General features: G+C 46.4%; 4 protein-coding genes across 10 annotated transcripts; 2 read left to right on the forward strand and 2 right to left on the reverse strand.

The window, feature by feature from the left end:
- Positions 1 to 1,438: 1,438 nt before the first annotated feature.
- On the forward strand, positions 1,439 to 12,654 carry Nr1i3 (nuclear receptor subfamily 1 group I member 3). 7 transcript variants are annotated; one of them, XR_007108797.1, is made up of 11 exons: positions 1,439 to 1,642; positions 2,001 to 2,140; positions 2,956 to 3,086; positions 4,514 to 4,683; positions 4,904 to 5,043; positions 5,456 to 5,601; positions 5,699 to 5,812; positions 5,986 to 6,106; positions 6,984 to 7,333; positions 9,095 to 9,280; positions 9,491 to 9,953. XR_007108797.1 is itself a non-coding variant. In XM_047553438.1 (9 exons), the coding sequence occupies exons 2-9, from the start codon at positions 2,007 to 2,009 to the stop codon at positions 7,111 to 7,113; spliced, it is 1,089 nt and encodes a 362-aa protein (XP_047409394.1). In that variant the 5' UTR covers positions 1,442 to 1,642; positions 2,001 to 2,006; the 3' UTR covers positions 7,114 to 9,065. The 7 variants fall into 7 exon arrangements, 2 of the variants coding, with proteins under 2 accessions (XP_047409394.1, XP_047409412.1); XR_007108794.1 differs by lacking the exon at positions 9,491 to 9,953 and adding an exon at positions 11,298 to 12,654 and having other exon boundaries at positions 1,442 to 1,642; positions 5,696 to 5,812; XR_007108793.1 differs by having other exon boundaries at positions 1,442 to 1,642; positions 5,696 to 5,812; positions 9,491 to 9,948.
- Tomm40l (translocase of outer mitochondrial membrane 40 like) lies at positions 6,238 to 10,924 on the reverse strand. The gene is made up of 10 exons (XM_047553462.1): positions 10,739 to 10,924; positions 10,272 to 10,519; positions 9,931 to 9,998; positions 9,546 to 9,638; positions 9,160 to 9,261; positions 8,905 to 9,010; positions 8,583 to 8,705; positions 8,406 to 8,482; positions 8,092 to 8,194; positions 6,238 to 7,954 (listed from the first exon to the last, which is right to left on the reverse strand). The coding sequence occupies exons 2-10, from the start codon at positions 10,384 to 10,386 to the stop codon at positions 7,815 to 7,817; spliced, it is 927 nt and encodes a 308-aa protein (XP_047409418.1). The 5' UTR covers positions 10,387 to 10,519; positions 10,739 to 10,924; the 3' UTR covers positions 6,238 to 7,814.
- Positions 12,655 to 12,760: 106 nt separating the features above from the next.
- Apoa2 (apolipoprotein A2) lies at positions 12,761 to 14,099 on the forward strand. The gene is made up of 4 exons (XM_047553474.1): positions 12,761 to 12,851; positions 13,020 to 13,094; positions 13,365 to 13,497; positions 13,883 to 14,099. The coding sequence occupies exons 2-4, from the start codon at positions 13,043 to 13,045 to the stop codon at positions 14,001 to 14,003; spliced, it is 306 nt and encodes a 101-aa protein (XP_047409430.1). The 5' UTR covers positions 12,761 to 12,851; positions 13,020 to 13,042; the 3' UTR covers positions 14,004 to 14,099.
- A 2,306-nt stretch (positions 14,100 to 16,405) lies between these two features.
- On the reverse strand, positions 16,406 to 19,607 carry Fcer1g (Fc epsilon receptor Ig). Its single transcript, XM_047565719.1, has 5 exons — positions 19,463 to 19,607; positions 17,537 to 17,628; positions 17,345 to 17,380; positions 16,918 to 16,938; positions 16,406 to 16,773 (listed from the first exon to the last, which is right to left on the reverse strand). Exons 1-5 carry the CDS (start codon positions 19,509 to 19,511, stop codon positions 16,711 to 16,713), a joined length of 261 nt encoding a protein of 86 aa, XP_047421675.1. The 5' UTR covers positions 19,512 to 19,607; the 3' UTR covers positions 16,406 to 16,710.
- Positions 19,608 to 19,692: the final 85 nt, after the last annotated feature.

Genomic DNA, 19,692 nt, shown 5'->3' on the forward strand with positions numbered 1-19,692 from the left:
ACAGTTTAACTGAAGAAACAGAAGACATGACAGAAAAAGGAAGAAGGAAAAAAATTATCTATTTTTATTATGTCGTGCTGAGAATTGAACCCAGTCTCTCACACATGCTAGGCAAATGCTCTACCACTGAGCCACAAACCCAGTCCCCCTACTTCTGATTCTTAAATGTATTAAATAGAATTCCTTCATCTTGACTCCACACATGCTATGTACATAATTTTGGAGACCCACTGAAAAATGAAAACACAGGGCCCCTTGTTTTTTTTTTTTTAAATCATTATTTCAGTACTGCAGAACAGAGCATTGATCCAAGTAATAGACTCTTCTGAATGTAGGGCCTAGTGCAACTGCATGGATCACACCTGAATACAGCTCTGGAACAGGAGTTCCCAAATTAATTCCAGGTACCTCTAATTGACTAGAGTTTACTCTGATTTAAGTCTCAGTCATTCATAGTAAGGAAACAGGACCCTCTTCTAGGCTCTTAATTAGACCCTCAATTTTTCTTTTAATTTTTTTTTTTTCCCCATACAGGAGATTGAACCCAAAGGCACTTTACCATTGAACTACATTCTTGACATTTTTTTTTTCTTTTAATGTAGGTTGGAGATTGAACCCAAGGAAGCTAGACAAGCGCTATCAGTGAGCTATAGTTACAGCCCTTTCGTCTTTTATTTTGAGACAGGGCCTAAGTCGTGGAAACTGGACTTAAACCTGTGATCCCTCTGCCTTGGCCTCCCAAGTCTCTGGGGTTTACAGGCAAGTGCCACTGTGCCTGGCTCTTTTGTTGTTGATGTTGTTGTTTTGTAAATGAACATAATAACTTTATTTATTTTTTTAATGTGGTGCTGAGGAATGAATTCAGTCCCTCACCTGTGCAAGGCAAGTGCTCTACCACTGAGCCAAACCCCAGCTGGTGCCTGGCTCTTAATTTTTTTTTTTTATTACATCCTTCCATTTTCTTTCTTTCTTTCTTTTCTTTCTTTCTTTTCTTTCTTTCCTTTCCCTTTCTTCCTTCCCTCCTTCCTTCCTTCCTTCCTTTCTTTCTTTCTTTCTTTCTTTCTTTCTTTCTTTCTTTCTTTCTTTCTTCTTTCTTTCTTTCTTGAACCCAATTTTTAAGTCTTCTTTAAAGAACTTACTTTTCTGAGTCTGGTATAATTGTTAGATCTATTCTTTTACTACTGACATACTGCATGTGGAAAGTTTGCACTGTCTCTCCCTTTCTTTCTCTTCATAACTTGTCCAGGATCCGTGTACGGAGGAGGCTACACATCTACCCTGGAGCTCAAAAATAGAGAAAACCTCCATTAGTCTGATAAGAAGCAACTTCTAATGAGTCATGAGGTCCCCGCCCACCAGGATCCCTCCCCATGTGCTACCAACCAGCACCTTGGGCATGTTGGTAAACCTCCCACCCAGGCCTTTGCCCTAGGTCCAGAGTATGTGCCCTACCTACCTAGGGCTCTGAGAGCACCCAGAGACTGCATACTATAGACATCCCTTGTTTTCCAGGTAGTGAAAAGTACCAAAACTGCTAACTCCTGAGATCACAAGGAAAGAAGGATCAGCGTGGGAACTTGGCAAGAGGCATCCTGCACAAAATTCTGTGGCCTGTGTGTGCTGTGTTGCCTAAGAGAAGCAGGTAAGAAATCTTTGGGGGTCAGGTGTGGTGGTGCACACCTGTAAACCCAGCAGTTTAGGAGGATGAGTTAGGAAGATTGCAATTTGAAATCAGTCTCAGCAATTTAGCAAAATTCTGCCTCAAAATGAAAAATAAAAAAGAGCTGAGGATGTAGCTCAATAGTAAATATTAGTAAATACTCCTGGCTCCTGGGCTTAATCCCCAGAATCCCCAGCACCAAAACAAAAAAAAACAAACAAACAAAAAAAAAATACCAAAATCTGTTCAGGGCCAGAGGCTCTGCAGAAGGGAGAGAAGAAGGTCATGAGTGGCTCACAGCTGTGGCTCAGAGCTGACTACTAAATCTTTCCACATTCAGGGGTCCATGACAGCCACCCCAACACCTGGAACCATGGCTAGTGGGGAAGATGAGCCAAAGAACTGTGTGGTGTGTGGGGACCGAGCCACAGGCTATCATTTCCATGCCCTGACTTGTGAGGGCTGCAAAGGTTTCTTCAGGTAAGACTCTCCTCCTCCATAGAAACAACCCTGTTTCCAACTCCTATCAGTCAGCCTTTAAACCCTGGCACATGCCCAGGCTTGTTCAGCTACATTATTCCTGTATTTGAGTCTCACTACCCTGTGGCTACCACTCTACATCTTGCCAAGCACACCACTGTATAAACTGACGGCATGATAAAAGAGGACCAAATGTTTTGTTTGTCCCATGCACACAGTCCATGTTTTCTCTCTCTTTCTCTCTCTGTAGTACTTATTATATTGACTAGGCTTGCCCCAGTGATCCTGTGTTCCCATGCAAATGCTGAGATGTGTTGTGCCCTATTCACTCCTGAAGTCCTGTGGACATAGCTCAGATTAGCCCACATTTCCAGATTCTCAAGTCTTTTAGACCATGTCCTCTCAGTCCCTCACATACCCTCCTTCTGTTCACTACCATCTCAGACTCTAAAAATGTCTCTTGCTAGGTGGGGGTGGAGGACATCTATAGTCCCAGCTACTAGAGAGGCTGACACAGGAGGATGGCAAGTTCCTGGCCAGCATGGGCAACTTAGCAAGACCGTCTCAAAATTAAAAAAGGAAAAGGAAAAGGGATGTGTCACAGTGGTAAAGCCCCCCTTGTTTGATCCCATGTATCACAAAAAAAAAATTTAAAAAAAAAAAGGTCTTCATTGGACTGGGGTTGTGGCTCAGTGGCAGGGCACTTGCCTAGTACGTGAGGCACTGGGTTGCATCCTCAGCACCAAACAAAAATAAAAAAAATAAAGGTATTATGTCCATATACTACAACAAAAAAATGTCTCTGTCCCTCACAGACGAACAGTCAGTAAAAGCACCAGTCTCACCTGCCCCTTTGCTGGAAGCTGTGAGGTCAGCAAGGCCCTGAGGCGCCACTGCCCAGCCTGCAGGTTGCAGAAATGTCTAAAAGTTGGCATGAGGAAAGACAGTGAGTTGGTTCCCTACCCTCCCAATCATCCATTGACTTTGTCTTCTGCTTTATCTTTGTTTCCCATTGTACATTTTCCACTAACTGGCAGAGTAAGATTTTTTTTTAAAACTAGTCAGATTATATCACTATTCTTACTGAATACTTTCAGTGGCTCCCCATCTTTCTTAAAGTACAAGATCTCATGATCTGGTTCCTGCACACCATCTTTCAGACTTCATTTTCTAACTCTTTCCCTCTTGTTCAATCCATTCCAGTCACATTGACTTCAGTGGCCTTCTTGAACCCATCAAGCACACACATCCCCAGGACTTTTGCACTCCCATTCCCACCACCTGAAAAGTCCTTCCCTTGGTATTTATATGACTTGCTTTTTTCTTTTTACCTCTTGAGTACAGTGCCTATCACCTAGTGAATGCTCAGTAAGTATTTAATTAATTAATGATTTCTCTGTGCCAGGTAACTATGGTATGCTCCCAACAGACGACGTAACTGAGACTCACAGAAGTTAACTTACCCAAGATCAATCAAAATTGTACAGTCAGTATTCAAATTCAAGTCTGTTGTCTACTAAACTCTTGCTTTTTCCATACTATTGCAGTACTTTTCAATATAATGGAAAGAAAATTGTTTAGAAACCAAAAGATTTTGGTTTGAATTCAGTCTGCATCATTTATGACCCCTGGACCTGTTTCTGGAATCTAAGCCTATTTACATTTCTGAAAAATATGAATAATACCTACCCTGTCTACCACAATGTTGTTTCATCTAGTGAAATCTAACCTCAGAACTTTTGAAACTGTAATGCTGTCATGGTTTAGATCTGGAATGTCCCCCAAAGTCTCATGTGTTGAAGTCTTGGTCCCCAGTGCACTAATGTTTAGAGGTAGGGCTTTTAGGAAATGATTGGTTATATCATGAAGGATATAACCTTATCAGTGAATTAATCCATTTGATGGACTAATAATCTGAATGGATTATTGGGAGGTGATAGGAACTAATAATCTGAATGGATTATTGGGAGGTGATAGGAACTGTAGGAGCTGGGACCTAGTTGGAGTAAGTAGGTTACTAGGAACATGCCCTAAAAGGGTTTATCTTCCTCATACCCTTCTTCCCTCTCTCTCTCTCTGCTTTCTACTGCCATAATGTTCTTTGTCACCTCAGTCCCAAAGCAAGAGAGCCAGCCAACCATAGATTAAAATTGAGTCAAAAGAAATCTTTCCTCCTCTAAGTCAGGTCAAGTATTTTGTTCATAGCAATGAAAAGCTAACATAACTCTAGTTTAATTCAAGAAAGCCTCAGGAACTCTCCTCCCTTCCCTAGGTCTTCCTTGTACAGGATGGTTGAGGAGTCCCAGATCAGGGACTGGCTGAAAGATGCTTTCTACTGGTCTAAATAGCTTTGTTATATCTCATCTGGTACAGTGATACTGTCAGCAGAAGCCCTGGCATTACGACGAGCAAAACAGGCACAGCGGCGAGCACAGCAAACTCCTACCCAGCTGAGTCAGGAGCAGAAAAAGTTGGTCCAGACCCTTCTGGGGGCCCATACTCGACATGTTGGCACAATGTTTGACCAGTTTGTGCAGTTCAGGGTGAGCACTTGCAGAATTTGGGCTAAAAAGTAACCAAAAGTGTATCTAAGAGGTGGTTTAAGGGAGAGGGCTGTGTACCATGTACCAACGCAGGATAGATTTTCTCCAGAACTCCAGCCTGGGCAAGTTCCTCCAAAGAATCTTTCCAAGATAAGACTGGTGAGGCCTAAACATAAGTCCTGGGAGCCAGGGACTCTAGCTCACATTCTGATCTCTGTAGCCTCCAGCCTACCTGTTCATTCAACATCAGCCCTTGCCTACCCTGACCCCTGTGCTGCCTCTGCTCACACACATCGCAGACATCAACACTTTCATGATGCAGCAAATTATCAAGTTCACCAAGGATCTGCCCCTTTTCCGGTGAGTGATCTTCCCTCATCTTTCAGGAATCAAGGGCTTCATAAATTGAATATCATCTTAATCTCACCCCACCCCCAAAAGTCACTGATCAGGGGGCATGGTGGTTCATGCCTGTGATCCTAGATACTCAAGAGGCTGACACAGGATTGCCAATTTGATGCCTGCCACAACCCTAGGCAACTTAGTGAGACCCTGTTTCAAAAAAAGGGGTTGGGATATTAGCTCAGTGTTTCAGTACCCCTGGGTTCAATCCCAAAATAAAAAAGTCACTGAACAAATTACTACACCCCTTAAGCCTTTCCAAACCAGGTCTCAAACCAGATTTGCTTTTAAGTGTGTCAATCAGACTGGGAATTCCTCTCCTTCTGTGAAGTTCAGACTTGTCTGATTGTCCTTGTTTCCTGTTCCCCAGATCCCTGCCCATGGAGGACCAAATCTCCCTTCTCAAGGGAGCAGCTGTGGAGATCTCTCACATCGCACTCAATACCACTTTCTGTCTCCAAACACAAAACTTCCTCTGTGGACCTCTTCGCTATACAATGGAAGATGTAGCCCATGGTAAGAAGATGCTAGAGTAGTAGAGGCATGTGTCCTTGTGGTATGGGATGAGGTGAGGTGACCTAGTGGTTACTAAGCCTCATATCTCCTACAGCAGGGTTCCAGGAAGAATTTTTGGAGTTGATATTTCGCTTCCATGGGACACTGAAACGACTACAGCTCCAGGAGCCTGAGTATGTGCTCATGGCTGCCATGGCCCTCTTCTCTCCTGGTGAGCATTTCCCAAAGCCCAGAAATTTGGTCCTACCACCTCTGACCAAACTTGGTCCTTGAATCCATCCATCCCTGGCCATCTAGCCTTCAATCCTTTGGAATGAGTCTATATCATCTTCAGCCCCTGGGACACTGTGCAGGCCTTCCCCTTCCCCCACTTGTCCTTCCCAGCTCCCAATCTTACAGATCGACCTGGAGTTACCCAGAGAGAAGAGATTGATCAGTTGCAAGAGGAGATGGCACTGACTCTGGACAGTTATATCAAGGAACAGGAGCCAAGGCCCCGAAATCGGTAGGTGGGAGCCTGGGAGCTTGGAGGCTGCACTGGAGAAGGAAGGGGTTAGGGAAAACACTCAACTCTGGATGAATGCTTTTACTGTCTTTTCTTTTGGCAACCTGGTCCCTTGTGGGGCTGGTCCTTTCCTCTGGCCATTCCAGTTGCACATAGTTCCAACATCCAAATTGCTCTTACTGATATTTAATCTCACTTTTTCAAGATTTTTTTTTTTTTTATTCAGTAGAGATGCAAAGTAGTAGCTCACAGGCTCTTATAATAGCATTCCTGAGATTGATGACATTCATCACCTTAGCACTCCAGCTTCTCCAGACTAAAGCAGACCATTAAGAGGCTTGCTCACTCTTGTTCCTTGACCCTTTCTCTCCTCTCCACTTAACCAATTCCTTGAATTTTTCATTTCCCTTGAAATTATGGTCACTCACAGTTTTATGTCCCTAGCTCAATAGTTCATGATCTATCTGGGCTCTGAGGTATGTGTCACTTCTCTTCTTGCTCATTCCTTATTAAGTCAGTTTGCCAGAAAGGGGACACTTTGTATCACAGAACACACCCACCTTCTAGAACTTGCTCTAGAAGGCCAAACCCTCAGATTCAACACAGTTGAAGTTCTGGCCAAATCTGGGTGCTTCCTTCACACTTGGCCCTCAGAGTTCAGGAAAAACTGAGCATTGTGAAAGAAGATAGTATCATATAGACACCCCTTTGGAGACTTTTGAACTTTTGACAAATTTTCATACCAGAGCATGATTTTCTCTAAATTTCAGACTTGGCTTCACTGAGGGTCAATTCAGGGGGTCAGGGCCTCAGGACAAGACTTCTAGCTGTCTTATTTCCTTCCTCTTCCCTGGTAACCCCACTACTTCCTTCAAAGGTTTCTATATGCAAAGTTGCTGGGCCTGTTGGTTGAACTCCGGAGCATTAATGACGCATACTGGTACCAAATCCAGCGCATCCAGGGACTATCTGCTATGATGCCACTGCTCCAGGAGATCTGCAGCTGAGGCCCAGACTGGCCTGGTTCCCCGGCCCACTTGGGACACACTGGACTAGAAAGGGGAAATTGCTGGGACCAGGAGAAAGGGAGCTCAGTGATTGTAATGAAAGACTAAAGCAATAACTGCCTCTTCATGCAATCATTGGGGTACTCGGGGGTGACCACGGGGATAATGTTGTCCTCTGGATGCACAGAAGATGAAGAAGAGGAAGCCTCAAGGCTAAGAGGTAAAACTTCTGGGAAAGTGTAGGTCCTACTTTTTGATGCCCCAAATTTAGCCCTTCAGCCCTACTTTCTCAGCCTTGGGAGACTCTGGAATGGGAAAACAGGATGGGGAAGCTAATCCCATGCAGACTTTTCTGCTCTGGAGAGGAAGGAGCCAGGGGCTTTAATCCAGAGGAAAACAAAGATGGAAGTAAAGGGGGAAGTTCAACCAGACATATTCCTTAATCCTCCCTTAGTCCAGAGCCACAAGAGTGTGGGGAAGATGATACTGGGGCTAGTGGTAGAAGTGGAAGCCTCAAACCACTGCCTTATCAGCTGACCCAGTGGCAACGCCAGTTTTGAGAAGGCCATGGTCCTGTCCCCCACTTGATCCTGGGATCTAGAGGGCACCCAGCGAGGTGCACTCTGGAGAGGAGCCTAGTCTCTGGCCCTAGGGCACCTGACTCAGAGGTTCCAGCTGTGGGGGCTGGCTCTAGGACAATCTCAGCCCACAGTGATGCTGAAGCCACAATGGAATCTGTTGCGCCAGTGATTAAGGAAGGCTCCAAGGGCCAGGGTGACAGGCAGTGGGGGCATCTTCTTCTCCAGCACAGCACCTACACACCAGTTACTATCCACCAAGCCTATTGGGAAAGAGAACATCAACTAGGTTATTGAACAGGACTTGGAGAAAAGAGCTGGCAGAAATAAGGTAGAACTTCCCACCCTCTGTATCCCCTGATCCTTCAGCACTTCTGAATGCTGCCACAATAACACTTACCTCTAAACACCATGTTGGCCTGGGGCAGAGTCAGGTGGTAACCAAAGGAGAAGGTTGTGTCTTGTAGCCTTGTGTTTGCCTCAAACTCCACTCCAACCTGAACCTAAAAGACAAGGGCAAGGATGAGAGGGGGAATCAGACTTAGTGAAGACCAGAGGGGTCCTGACAGGGGATCAGCAGAATGAAGGCATCCATGAAAATGTATACCTGGTATGGATAGGAAGAATACTAAGCCAGCAGAGCCTGGGGAGGTCTACAGAGGCAAAAGTTTATGACTGACTTGCTAGCATAGGAAATGAGATCAGTAGTCTCACCTGTTCATTTGCCCTGTGGTAATAACTTGCATGGGCCCCTCCAGATCCAACATTCAATGTAGCTACCCAGTGTACAGCTGTAAAAAAAAATACAAGAGGAAAAGAGCATTACTATAGTAAGAAACAGGCCAGGGACCCCAGCAAAGTCTGGAATTGCCACTCCACTTTACCCCATACCGGAGTACTTCCCAGCCAGAGTCAAGATGGCCCCCTCTTCGCCTGGTCGCCGGTGATAAACTAGCTCTCCTCCCAGCACCAGTCGATGAGTGAGGCTCTGCAGGAAGTGAGCAACCATGATCACTGTGGGGGAGTGAGGAGACATGGAATCAGTCTTAGAAACAACAGTCAGGCCTACTCCTTCACCCCCAGTTCCCTTCTACAACCTGCCCAAGAAATTCCTTTTCTAACCCCAAACTGTACAGAAGTTGAGGAGGCATGTCCAACATTAGCAAACAGAACCCTGTTTGAGGTTCAAGAGAACCCTGTCACAACTTCTCACCCGATTCCCCAATCAGGTCAGGATTTCCTAGGGTCAGAGTGGCTGTGTAGTCATCGCCTCGATACTCGCCATCAAACTGCCATGTCAGGAACTTGGCCTGCTGTGTCTGTGTGGAGAGAGCGGGAAGTAAAACCTCTATCCCTCTTTTTATAATCACTATTGCCTCTGATCCTCCCCCTGGCTTCCCCAGGGCAGGATACCCATAGAGGAGAAAGAGAAGTGCCTCGGTGGATGGAGGCAGGAACTGTGGGTCACCTGGAAGACAGCCTTAGCTCGGAGACGCTCTGCCAACAGAAGTAGGACCTGGGCGTTGAGACTTCCACTGCTATCCATATCCCCTACCACAGTGGGGAACACCTGGCGAGGAGTGCAGACGGTGAGGCTCAGTGGGTAACACTACTCAACCTAAACCCAAACACTGGGATTTCATTAATGTTACTCAGCGCCCCCTGGTGGAGACAAAAAGAAAAACTCTGGCATCTTTACATAGACAATTGGCTTCTTTACCCTTTGCCATTCAGAAGAGACACAGAATCTGGTCACTAACAATTCTTTCCCATAACACACACGTTTCCTCCTCCTCCAGACCTAGGTCCCAGGTGGACTTTTAGGGAGCAAACCCAGGTGTGTGGAGCCCTCACCTCTGTGGGACTAAGCTGCCAATCCCCTGCATAGGCTGCATGGAGGTGATAGCCAGGTAAACCCAGGGCACTCATGTGCACAGTGTGAGCCACCTGTGGAAAGAGGAGTCAATGGAGGAGAGAGCATCCTTGCTTCATTTCAGTCCCTCATCCCAGCCTTCATCTTCTCCCCATCCAGGGAGCCTTTTAAGAATCCCAAATATTCCAACATATGTAGTGGGTTAACAGATTTAAAGCAATAAGTCCCACTGGCAAGGGAGGTAAAGAGAACCCCACATCCTCCCTCATTTGTCCCACATAGCCTATCTAAGGCCGGAGTACAAAGGAAAAGAGGATCCAGGGAGAGGCAGGGAATGGTAAGGATGGGACAGAGAAGTTGGGGCACCTGGAAATGGCTGCTCAGAACCTTGTTGACAACGAGCTTCACTCCCTCCATCTGTGCTGGGAATACATCTGAAGCGGGTGGAGGGGAAGGGAAGGAATAAGCACAAATCCCTATCCAAAGAGTTAGTCTCCCCTTTCAATCCCATTTGAAGCACTGGAGGAATTGACCTCCTTTCAACTCCTGCATGGAAATGCTCCACTTCATTTGGGCACTGGATTCTCCCTGAACTGAATGCCCCAGCTGTGATCTCCCCTTTTCTGTTCCCATCACTGGACATCAGCTTTCAAGACCCTCCCTTCCTTTACCCCTTCAACTTGAGTCCCAAATGCCAGAGTTCTTACCTTTGCATAGCCGGTGCAGCTCATCGAAGCTCCCGGGGTTGGGCAGAGGTTCCTCTCGGCGGGGGCTCCGGCGGGGCAAAGTCCCCATCGGTGCCAGGCCCAATGTATTACCCATTTTAGTTCAGAGGGCAGGGAGGGGCCGGAGTTAGCCTGGGAAAGGATTCTGGCTTCCTCTACCCCCCACGGGCCCCACCCCCCATCATCAGGCTCCCCAGTTTCAGAAACTTCCACATGATCGAATGCTAGACCTGAAACAGGAAGAGTGGGGAGAGAGAGCACCGATGGGAGATGGAACCCTAGGCACACTCCCACCCCATCTTTGATCCCTCACCCCCACCTGTCACCCCTGTCCTCACTCCCATTTTCTAATCCTATTCCCCACGACAGACCTCACCTGGATTCCTACTCTCTCTAATCTTCATTCCCACGCCCCGAGGCCAGGTCCGCAAGAGAACAGCAGCCCTTACCATCTCAGACCATCCTGCTGCTTCTTTCCCCCCGGCACTCCCCGGTCATCTTGATGGGGGCAGCCATCTTGATTAATGGCAGAATTACGGCTTCACGCTGCATTTGCAGCGTGCCCATGAGCGCCATATTGGAACCGGGCAAAGGAAACTATCAAAGATCCAACCTTCTCCTGACTGGGTCCCGCCCAATAGATAGGAAAAAAGGCACCTCCATCTCCCAGTCGCCAATGGGAAAGAAGGAAGCAAAAGAGTGGCAGGTCTAGCGACCCGAGAACTTCACCCTGGCGCTGCAGAGGCAAGCGGGACTTGATTGGTGGTTCCTTAGACTTCTGTAGAAGGCCTTAGATCGCCCTGCCTCTCCAAGGTCGGGATAAACCTCTGAACGTTCAAGCCACTAGAGGGAGTATCTTGTCGCTTGGGCCACGGAAACTCCTTGCACCGCCCATGAAAAAAGTGAAACAGTCTGGAGGCTGTTTTATTTTTGGTATTGGTGATTGAACCCAGGGGCTCTCTACCACTGAACTACATCCCCAACATTTTTTTTTTTTTTTCGAGACAGGACTCGATAAATTGCCGAAGCTGAACCTCCTTGCCTTAGTTTCTGAAGTAACTGTGATTACAATTGTGAGCCACCACACCCAACTCGGATTTGTTTTGTATAGAATGATGGGAGGGATGACTATGAAGACTTCTTACGAATCCTAGTTCGTATCGTGCCCCCACTCACTCATAGAATCCTCACAGCCCTCCACAGCCCACCTCTAAATGACTCCTATTCACAAACAGCAGTTTCTGGAGGTCTACACCTCTCAAGAGTTCACCTTCTCAGTGGAAAGGAAATAGGTGTGTGATAGTTTGTAGTAGAGGATCAGGGTCTGAGCAGAGCTATTCCCTAAAACAGGTATCATCTATAGTTAACGCTTCTTTCCTGGAGTTTTCAGGCACAGTAGACAAATAAAATTTAGGATTAAGATTCTAGCCCACAAATGGACTCCAGGGGCAAGCAACAGAGTAACCCTCAAAAACTATGAGCTCTACTGGGGAATAGTTGAAAATGGAGTAAATTTTTTTAGCCTTTGTTTACCTTCCTCACTAGCTCCCACCCCTCTAACCCCCATCTTTCAGGAATGTTCCACAAACATAGGGAGTAAAATTGAGGGCGATAGGGTAAAAGATACAAATGCTTCGGGTATCTAGTTAGCTAATTCCACTGAAATGCTTTGGGCATGGGAATGTAACCCCCGCCCCTTAATTAGGGCTGGGACAAGGGCCAGGACCTTGGCCAAGGGTATGCTATTGCCCCTGCTGATTCAATATTGGCTGACCACTACCTTGAACTGATAAGGCTGTCAAATAACCACTCAACCTTTATCCTAGCAGGGGCCTCTTACCTCTTTTCCTGCCAGAGCTCTCCAGTTGAGAGGGGAAGGGCAGAGGCTGTTTTCTGAATCTGTTTTTATTGGGGGAAGGGTATGCTCATTGATCAACAACCAGGAGGTCATTCTGGGCTCCAGGTTGTTTTCTCCTCCCGTCTCATTACACATTAACTGAAAAAAGGACAGAGTCAATCCTGCCTGCCCTCTGACCCTGAATCTTATTTCCCTAACCCCCATTCCCTTCACTGCTGCCCCTAATTTCAATTCCTTTTTGCTTTTTCTTTTCCACAATACTTATGTTCAAAGTTGCAGTGAAGACAAGTAGGGTTGGGAAGATGAAATCTACTCAGAAAAGAGATAAAAAGATCAAGGACCAAGGGCTTGATGTCAGAGCTTTTCAGAGAAATGATTAGGAATCTTGCTTCCCTGATGCATACAAATCCAAAGATTAGTAGCCCCGATCCCAAAAGAGTAAATCTTAAACAGATTTACATGTACACTTTGACATTTGCTAAAGTCTGTATCCTCTGCTTCTCATTCCATCACCATGAATTCCTCATTGCTTGTCCTCTCCTCCCCCATTTCTCCAATCTGTTTACTCCCAGTGGTCCCTCCCCTACTCCAGATCTCCCCAGAGTCTCTATCACCTGACAGGGGGTGGTGAGATGGACAGGTATATAGCCCCTGCCTTTCCAGGCAGGCCAGGAACAGACACCAAAGACAGAGACGTTGACTAGGTATGGTGAGAGAAAAACAGGTGTGGGCAGCATGTGAAGAGAACTGGGCTTTGATGATAGAAAGGGAGGGAACCAGGTGGAGTGGGCATCTGGATGTGAGATCCCTGGGGAGGGGATGAAGCCTATTTGGCTTCAGTATCCTTCCTCACCACCAGCACTATATTTTAGGCCACCTTTCTATTGTCACCACTATGAAGCTGCTTGCAATGACTGTGCTGCTCCTTACCATCTGTAGCCTTGAAGGTATGATATGGAGGGAGGGGGGCAAAGAAGAACAGGAGGTGGTGGTCCTGGCTACCCATTGTCTGTGTTTCTGTCACACAGTCTGGCAACCACAGGACTCAAAAGGAAGATTATTTTCTCTCTGAAGTCCAGAAAAACCATCCAAAGATTTCTCTAGATACCTATTTGGAAAGGGGGCTGTGAGCTGGGGTGGGGAATGGCAGAGGTGTGGTGGGAGACCAGGACTCATTGCTGGGGACCCAGCTGAGAAGAGTGTGCCTGTGTATCTAGGGGCTTTGGTTCGGAGACAGGCCGAGGAGCCAAGTCTGCAGAGCCTGGTCTCTCAGTACCTCCAGACTGTGACAGACTACGGGAAGGACCTGGTGGAGAAAGCCAAGGGCCCAGAACTTCAAGCCCAGGCCAAGTAAGTATCAGGGGTAAGGGTGAGATCATGGAAAGAAGGAAGAGAAGGTGGGAGGTCTCGCAGGAGACTGAGCTCAAGGGTGGGAGGTAAGAAGGATTAGGCTTAAACTGGAGAGAAAAATTCTTCCATTGCTCATAGATCCCGTGTACATCTTAGACAGATAGGGGCAACAGGAAGTGATCCCTGTATTTCAATCTCTAGGGTCTATAGTTCTGTTCAGTGGAGGGCTTGATTCTCCTCCTAGGTGCTTTACCATACCAGGATTGACCAGCATCTAAGTATAGAGACCTAGGTCATTTTGCTCTGACTTTCTACCACCACCAAGGCCCCTCCCTGCCAGTCATTAGGTTTCTTCACATTGACCTCTAATCCCTCCCCTATCCAGGGCTTACTTTGAAAAGACGCAGGAGCAGCTGACACCACTGGTCAAGAAGGCTGGAACTGATCTGATTAACTTCTTGAGTAATTTCATGGACCTCAAGAAAACACAGCCTGCTGCGCAGTGAGGTGACCCCGCCATTTCTTCCAGCCCAGGGACCAGGCCTAGTGTCCCTCTCCCTACCTATTCCCCATTTTCTACAATAAACGTGGAAGGAGTTGAATTGTGAGCCTCATGTATTTGGGTGCCTGGAAAAAAAGAGTTGGGGAGGAGTAGGAGGAAGGAAAAGATAAATCTGATTCTAAAAGGAGAAGGGTTTGGGAATGGAAGGATGGAGAAAGGGTTGAAGAGACAAATGATTGAAATGACAGAGCAGTGGTGTATGGTGTGCCTGTGATTCTTCCCCAAACCCAGAAAATCTCCCACAGACCCAGTCATGGTTCTATTGTGGAGTTACAGTGCCACTGTATAGACATGAAACTGTGAAAGAAAAGAAGTATTTATAAACTCAATCCCTAGATTTCTGAAGTTTATAGGAAATGAGAGCACCCTTCAGAATTTCCCCTTAATTCTTCTATGAAGAGAAAAATTTCTTCCCAAAATTGAGTCCAGTGGTGTAACCCAAGGCCCTTTCTTTCCTTATGAGTTAGGGGAATATTCTGTTTCCCCTATCTCACAATAAATGAGAAACCTAGTTTCACTCCTTTCCCCAAAAATGTTCTATTTCCTCCCTCCATTCAAAACCTCTGATCTGGACCCATTCCAAGTCCTTCCCCTACCATTATCCAGGCACTAAAGAACTGCCCTAGTAGCCATCTTAGAGCCTGGACTAGTAGCCGTTAGTAGCTATTTAAAGGCCTGACAGTTATCTAACTTGGTGTACATAGTAGACTAGAGGAACTGTGATAGCTGGATTAAATCAAAATGGAATGGATATCAGACTAGGTTGACAGGGGGAGATATACAATCCTAAAATGGAGGGTCCGGGGAAATGAGGTATTTTCCAGTAAAAATGTATTCCCACTTTATTTATTTACAGTACAAGGAACCAAACCCAAACTTGTCACACATACTAGACAAGTAGTCTATCACTGAGCTACAACCTCAGCCTCCTACTTTAAAACAGTTATTTTCTCTATTTCCAGCTACTCAGAAGGCTGAAGTAGGATCACAAGTTTGAGGTCCGCCTCACCAACTTAGCGAGACTCTGTCTCAAAATAAAAAATAAAAAGGACTAGGGTTGTAGCTCAGTGGTACAGTACTCGAGGTTCAATATCCAGTATCAAATTAATTAATTAATTAAAACAGTTACTTCCCTACCCTGTCTCATTTCACATAGACCATCTGAAGTCATCTTTCCCCTGGAGAATGGAAATGGCTCCAGTTTATTCTATATATTGACTAACCTCCTTAATCTGTCCTTCAAGATTCTCATCATTTGTAATGGTTCCTCTACTCTTTTTTTTTTTTCAAAATATCTACCTTTTCTCATATGGCCAAAGATTTCTTAGTCTATCACTTGCAAGTTTGTGAAGTATAAGTTACTACCCAGTACAAAGTACTGCTCAGGACAAGGGGTTACTGGAAGCTTGGAGACCCTAGACCCATTCAAGAATGACTGCTGCATTAAAGGTAGAACTGGCAGCATCTCAGGAAGTTTAAATACTTCCAGGCAGTTTCCAGGCAGTTCTGGAAACAGAACAGGCACAAACAGGGATTCCTTAGTCACCCACCCATGTGCTTAGGGGAGATGACCTCTCATCTGGACCCAGTTTGTTTCCCTTTGCCTTAACCCATCTCCAATCCCTATTTGGCCCTTTCTCTAAGGTCCCTTGTTATGTGTATGTGCTACATTCCCAGATCTTTTGATCTTACTACTAAGTTACCCAGGCTGGCCCCAAACTTTTGATGCTCCTGCCTCAGCTTCCTGAGTCACTGGGATTACAGTAGTACACCACTGCATCTGACTCTCAAAGTTTCCTTTAGCCTTGGAGTCCCCCCAAAACTCAGTTTCTATAAAACCTTCTATTAGGAGCTTCACATAACCCTGGTTATTCTATTCTTTCTGCATGTCTGACTTTTCAGATGTGCTACTTCCCATAGGCATATACTGGATTGGTACTATCTTGATTGGTGACAATCTGAGATTAGACAGACAGGCACCCCCCGCCCCGCACCCAACAATTGTCAATTGTCAGACACAGAAAGCCATGTTGTGTACAGAAGCCATTTCTTAAGTTCTAATGTCTCCAAACATGCCTACATTCCCAACACAGAGTTGGTATATAGGGAGTGTATTCCCTGCTCCAGTTCTATCTCAGAGCATCTGGGGTCAGAGGTCTCACCCCTCACCCACCTACAGTCAACATTCATCCCTCGTTTGAGAAAAGTAATTTTAAGTTCATTAAACTGTGAGTTCTATAAGGTCAAGAACTGAATTTGCTTTACTCAAAACTGTTATCTTCAGTATCTTGCCTAGTGCCTAGTAGAGGCTGAATAAATATAAGATAAACAAATGAACAAATAGAGTATAGTCTGTGGCAGCTTTATTGAGGATCTCCCTTCCCATTGTTTAACAGGAGTTGGGGATGGGGAAGGGAAAAAGGGTGGGGCAAGGGAGTGAGACTAAAAAATAAACACCAATGAAGAGCATCTGAGCATAAGTCTTTAAGAGGGAGGAGGAACCGCTGGTGTATATTAACATGGGGACTAGCATCATTTTAGGGGTAAAAGGTCAGTTGACATTAGGAGTGTGGAGGCATATGCAATGCTGACAATGAGGGCTGGGAGATGAACTGAAAGCCACAGAAGAATGTGACCAAGGATTTCTAAAGCTATTGGGGTGGTTTCTCGTGCTTCAGTGTCTCATATGTCTCCTGGTTCCGGGTGCTCAGGCCCTGAAGGTGAGAGTCAAAGGATTGTCGGGGGTTGATCTCACCCCAGGAACCCCACCCACCCCACAGACCTGGTCCCTCTCCAAGGTCACCCCAAACCCCACTCTATTCTGCAGATACTGAGATGGGGAAATCAGGTTCACTCACCGTGTAAACAGCCTCTGATTTCTGTAGAGAGGAAAGGGGCAAGGGATTACAGACTCATATCTCTTTGAGGACCCCTCAGCATCTTCTTTCCCACATAGGGAGATATCTGGGTCAGGGTCAGAGTCAGGGTTTGCTGCCTAAGGCTAGAGGTTTGGGACATGAATGCACATTTGCCAACAAGAATACAAACACAACATAACACACAACTCTCTCACGCATTCATTATCACCCTGTGCTTGATTCTTCCCTGTCACCTGTCAGATATTTTACTTGTGGCTTGGCTAACTGGCAGGGTAGGTAGTGTAAGGTACTCAGGTGTATACAGATCAGTACAGGAGATGCATGCCCTCCCAAAGGACTCAGACCCTAACTCCAGAAGGGGAGAGTTTGAAAAAATTTTAACACCCAGGTGTGGAAGGGTCCATACCTCGTAGCTGGCTATAGCTGCCTTTCGCACCTGGATCTGAAGTGGAGGGAAAGTAATCAGTAAAGAGGAAATTAGAGGCCCACCCCTTCCCTCCAAGCTTTGTGGGAGAACCCCTTGGGTTCCCCTTCCTCCAATTCATACTGCTGCCACCCTCCCACTTCTCCTTCTAGCCCTCACCCCGCTTTGCCTTACCTTGAGTCGACAATAGAGCAGGGTGAGGACAATACCATACAAGAACAAGATGGCATCCAGTATATAGCAGAGCTGAGGCTCTCCCAGGGCCGCTGAGGGGATAGAGGGTGCCAGGGGGTCAGGGACACGGTGGTAGGATCTGGTGCTCAGAGGAAAGAAGGGAAAGTGCTCTGGGAAGTAGGACAGACTTAGAGGGGATCCCTTTTAGGAAAGAAATCTATGTTCCTCTCTGGACTCCTATTTCTCTTATTTTTCCCTTACCATAGACTAGGGATAGGATAGAAAGCATGAAGTGTTCTATTGCAGTAGGACTTACATGCACCAAGAGTTGAAGATTTCCCCCTCAACCCCAACACTCTTCAGCACTGTGGTTCTTTGGGCACCATTGAGCACTTCATCTACCTCAAGGACCTGTCTGAGTTCACTGGGCTGAGACAAAAACCTCAGCCCAGAGGGGGAAGGGGAGGGAGAGGCAGTGGCAAATTTCAGCTTAAGAAACCACAGTCTCCACTAAGTCCTGTGACCTGTGGCTGAGAGCTGGACAGGAAGGATGTGAGCTGGGGAAGGGAGGGAAGGCAATTACTCTATTATTGGTCATCTCCCAGGCTCAGCCTCATTGCTTTCTATCCCACAAGACACTTAAATATGCAAAAAACAAAGTGTCCACTTTGCTATGCCTACCACTGGCCCTGCACATGGAGCTGGGGAAATGACCACAGGCTTAAGGGAATGATCACAAACTAAATGCAAAATATCAATTCCTCCTCCTGCTACTCAGTTCTGTTACTCACTGTGGGCCTCTCAGAGGGGAAGTTTTGTATGAGTTTAAAAAATCACATAGGGTCTGGGCTTCTAAGGCTGTTCCCAGCCCGTATCAGAACTGATACCATACATATGATTAATATGGGCCAGTACTGACATCAGTACTTTTTATTCTGTAACAATATTGCATAAATCTCAAAACTACCTTGTGAAGGAAACATCATCACCATTTTATGATGAAACCCAGGCTTTTGGAAAAGCTAAGTAACTCATTCAGGGTCACAGTTAAGCAAGAGACTGGAACTAAGATCTATGATTTTCTGCCTCCAAAGCTTTTCTTTATGCCCTGGGGGTCTGGCATCCCTCTTCATCCCATGACAGCAGATAAACAGCTCACTCCATCCTCTTCTTCACCTCAGCAGGGCTAGTGGGACTCCTCAGGGCCCTCTCTTTGGAGAAATTAACCAACTCCCTCCTGCCCAACACCCAGCTGACACAAGCTCTGTTCAGAACAGAGACACCTTCCCAGCATAGACACCCCAAAGTAAACAAAAAGTGAGAGTTCTTCAGTCAACTAGAGCCTTAGAGCTAGAACCTTGTCATTTGTGCCTGTATTTCTCAGCTGATGCTCAGGTCTCTATAAACAGGCCTTTCATACAGTCCACCTTCCTATCAGCTGGTGCTGCAGTGATGATCCACCAAAACAGCAATTATGCCTGTTTATCTTGAATACCCCTTGCCTTGTTCCCAAACTCAAGGACAGGCCTCTGCTCTCTAAGAGGGAGCTTTGTATATTTATAACTACTAGAAACCAACTCCCAGAGAACAAAACTAATGACACCACAAAGGTAATGCCGATCAGGGATAATGGAGCTTTTTCCCAGACCAACTCATCAAGCCACACAAATACCTGCTTTTCCTACCAAACTGACAGTTTCAAAGCAATCCTGAAGTCAGTCTGGAATGAGATAGGAAAGGTACTAAAATGAAGGAGTACCCTGGATGGCACCTGGACAGGACCAGCCTCAGGGTCTCTGTATCTCAGCCTTGTGTCCGCATGCCTACCACGGATCTCCCTCCTCCCGTCCCCGACTCTAGCGGTCCCATACATGCCCATGATTCTCATACTGAGGCCCAGCTCAGTGACCCTCACCACACTCTCACCTGCTTGTTCAACCAAAAGGAACAAAAGCAAGATCACTGCTGGAATCATCTTGGGCCGGAGTCTGAGGGGCCAAGAGCTGGGATCAGACACTGACAGCACTGCGCAGCTGTGCTCTGCGAACAGTTCCCTGACCACAGAGTTCCCCCCTTCCTGCCACGCCTTCCCCCATGCTTTGGCCCCTTCCCCTTCCTGCACTAGACTGGGCGGCTCCCGGAAGGGCCAACTAGGG

Source organism: Sciurus carolinensis, chromosome 1, assembly GCF_902686445.1.
Source record: "Sciurus carolinensis chromosome 1, mSciCar1.2, whole genome shotgun sequence".
NCBI classification, from domain to species: Eukaryota; Metazoa; Chordata; class Mammalia; order Rodentia; family Sciuridae; genus Sciurus; species Sciurus carolinensis.

What these genes read in the sequence shown, in the direction of transcription:
- Fcer1g (XM_047565719.1), bottom strand. Translation starts at nt 19,511, where the DNA reads ATGATTCCAGCAGTGATCTTGCTTTTGTTCCTTTTGGTTGAACAAGCA. An exon ending in TGCTCTATTGTCGACTCAAG is followed by an intron (nt 17,381 to 17,536) that starts GTAAGGCAAAGC and finishes CCTCCACTTCAG; the next exon opens with ATCCAGGTGCGAAAGGCAGC. An exon ending in AATCAGAGGCTGTTTACACG is followed by an intron (nt 16,774 to 16,917) that starts GTGAGTGAACCT and finishes TCTCACCTTCAG; the next exon opens with GGCCTGAGCACCCGGAACCA.
- Nr1i3 (XM_047553438.1), top strand. Translation starts at nt 2,007, where the DNA reads ATGACAGCCACCCCAACACCTGGAACCATGGCTAGTGGGGAAGATGAG. An exon ending in AATGGAAGATGTAGCCCATG is followed by an intron (nt 5,602 to 5,695) that starts GTAAGAAGATGC and finishes TATCTCCTACAG; the next exon opens with CAGGGTTCCAGGAAGAATTT. An exon ending in CATGGCCCTCTTCTCTCCTG is followed by an intron (nt 5,813 to 5,985) that starts GTGAGCATTTCC and finishes TGTCCTTCCCAG; the next exon opens with CTCCCAATCTTACAGATCGA.
- Tomm40l (XM_047553462.1), bottom strand. Translation starts at nt 10,386, where the DNA reads ATGGGTAATACATTGGGCCTGGCACCGATGGGGACTTTGCCCCGCCGG. An exon ending in TGACCTGATTGGGGAATCGG is followed by an intron (nt 8,706 to 8,904) that starts GTGAGAAGTTGT and finishes ACTCCCCCACAG; the next exon opens with TGATCATGGTTGCTCACTTC. An exon ending in TCTGGCTGGGAAGTACTCCG is followed by an intron (nt 8,483 to 8,582) that starts GTATGGGGTAAA and finishes TTTTTTTTACAG; the next exon opens with CTGTACACTGGGTAGCTACA.
- Apoa2 (XM_047553474.1), top strand. Translation starts at nt 13,043, where the DNA reads ATGAAGCTGCTTGCAATGACTGTGCTGCTCCTTACCATCTGTAGCCTT. An exon ending in TACCATCTGTAGCCTTGAAG is followed by an intron (nt 13,095 to 13,364) that starts GTATGATATGGA and finishes CTGTGTATCTAG; the next exon opens with GGGCTTTGGTTCGGAGACAG. An exon ending in GAACTTCAAGCCCAGGCCAA is followed by an intron (nt 13,498 to 13,882) that starts GTAAGTATCAGG and finishes TCCCCTATCCAG; the next exon opens with GGCTTACTTTGAAAAGACGC.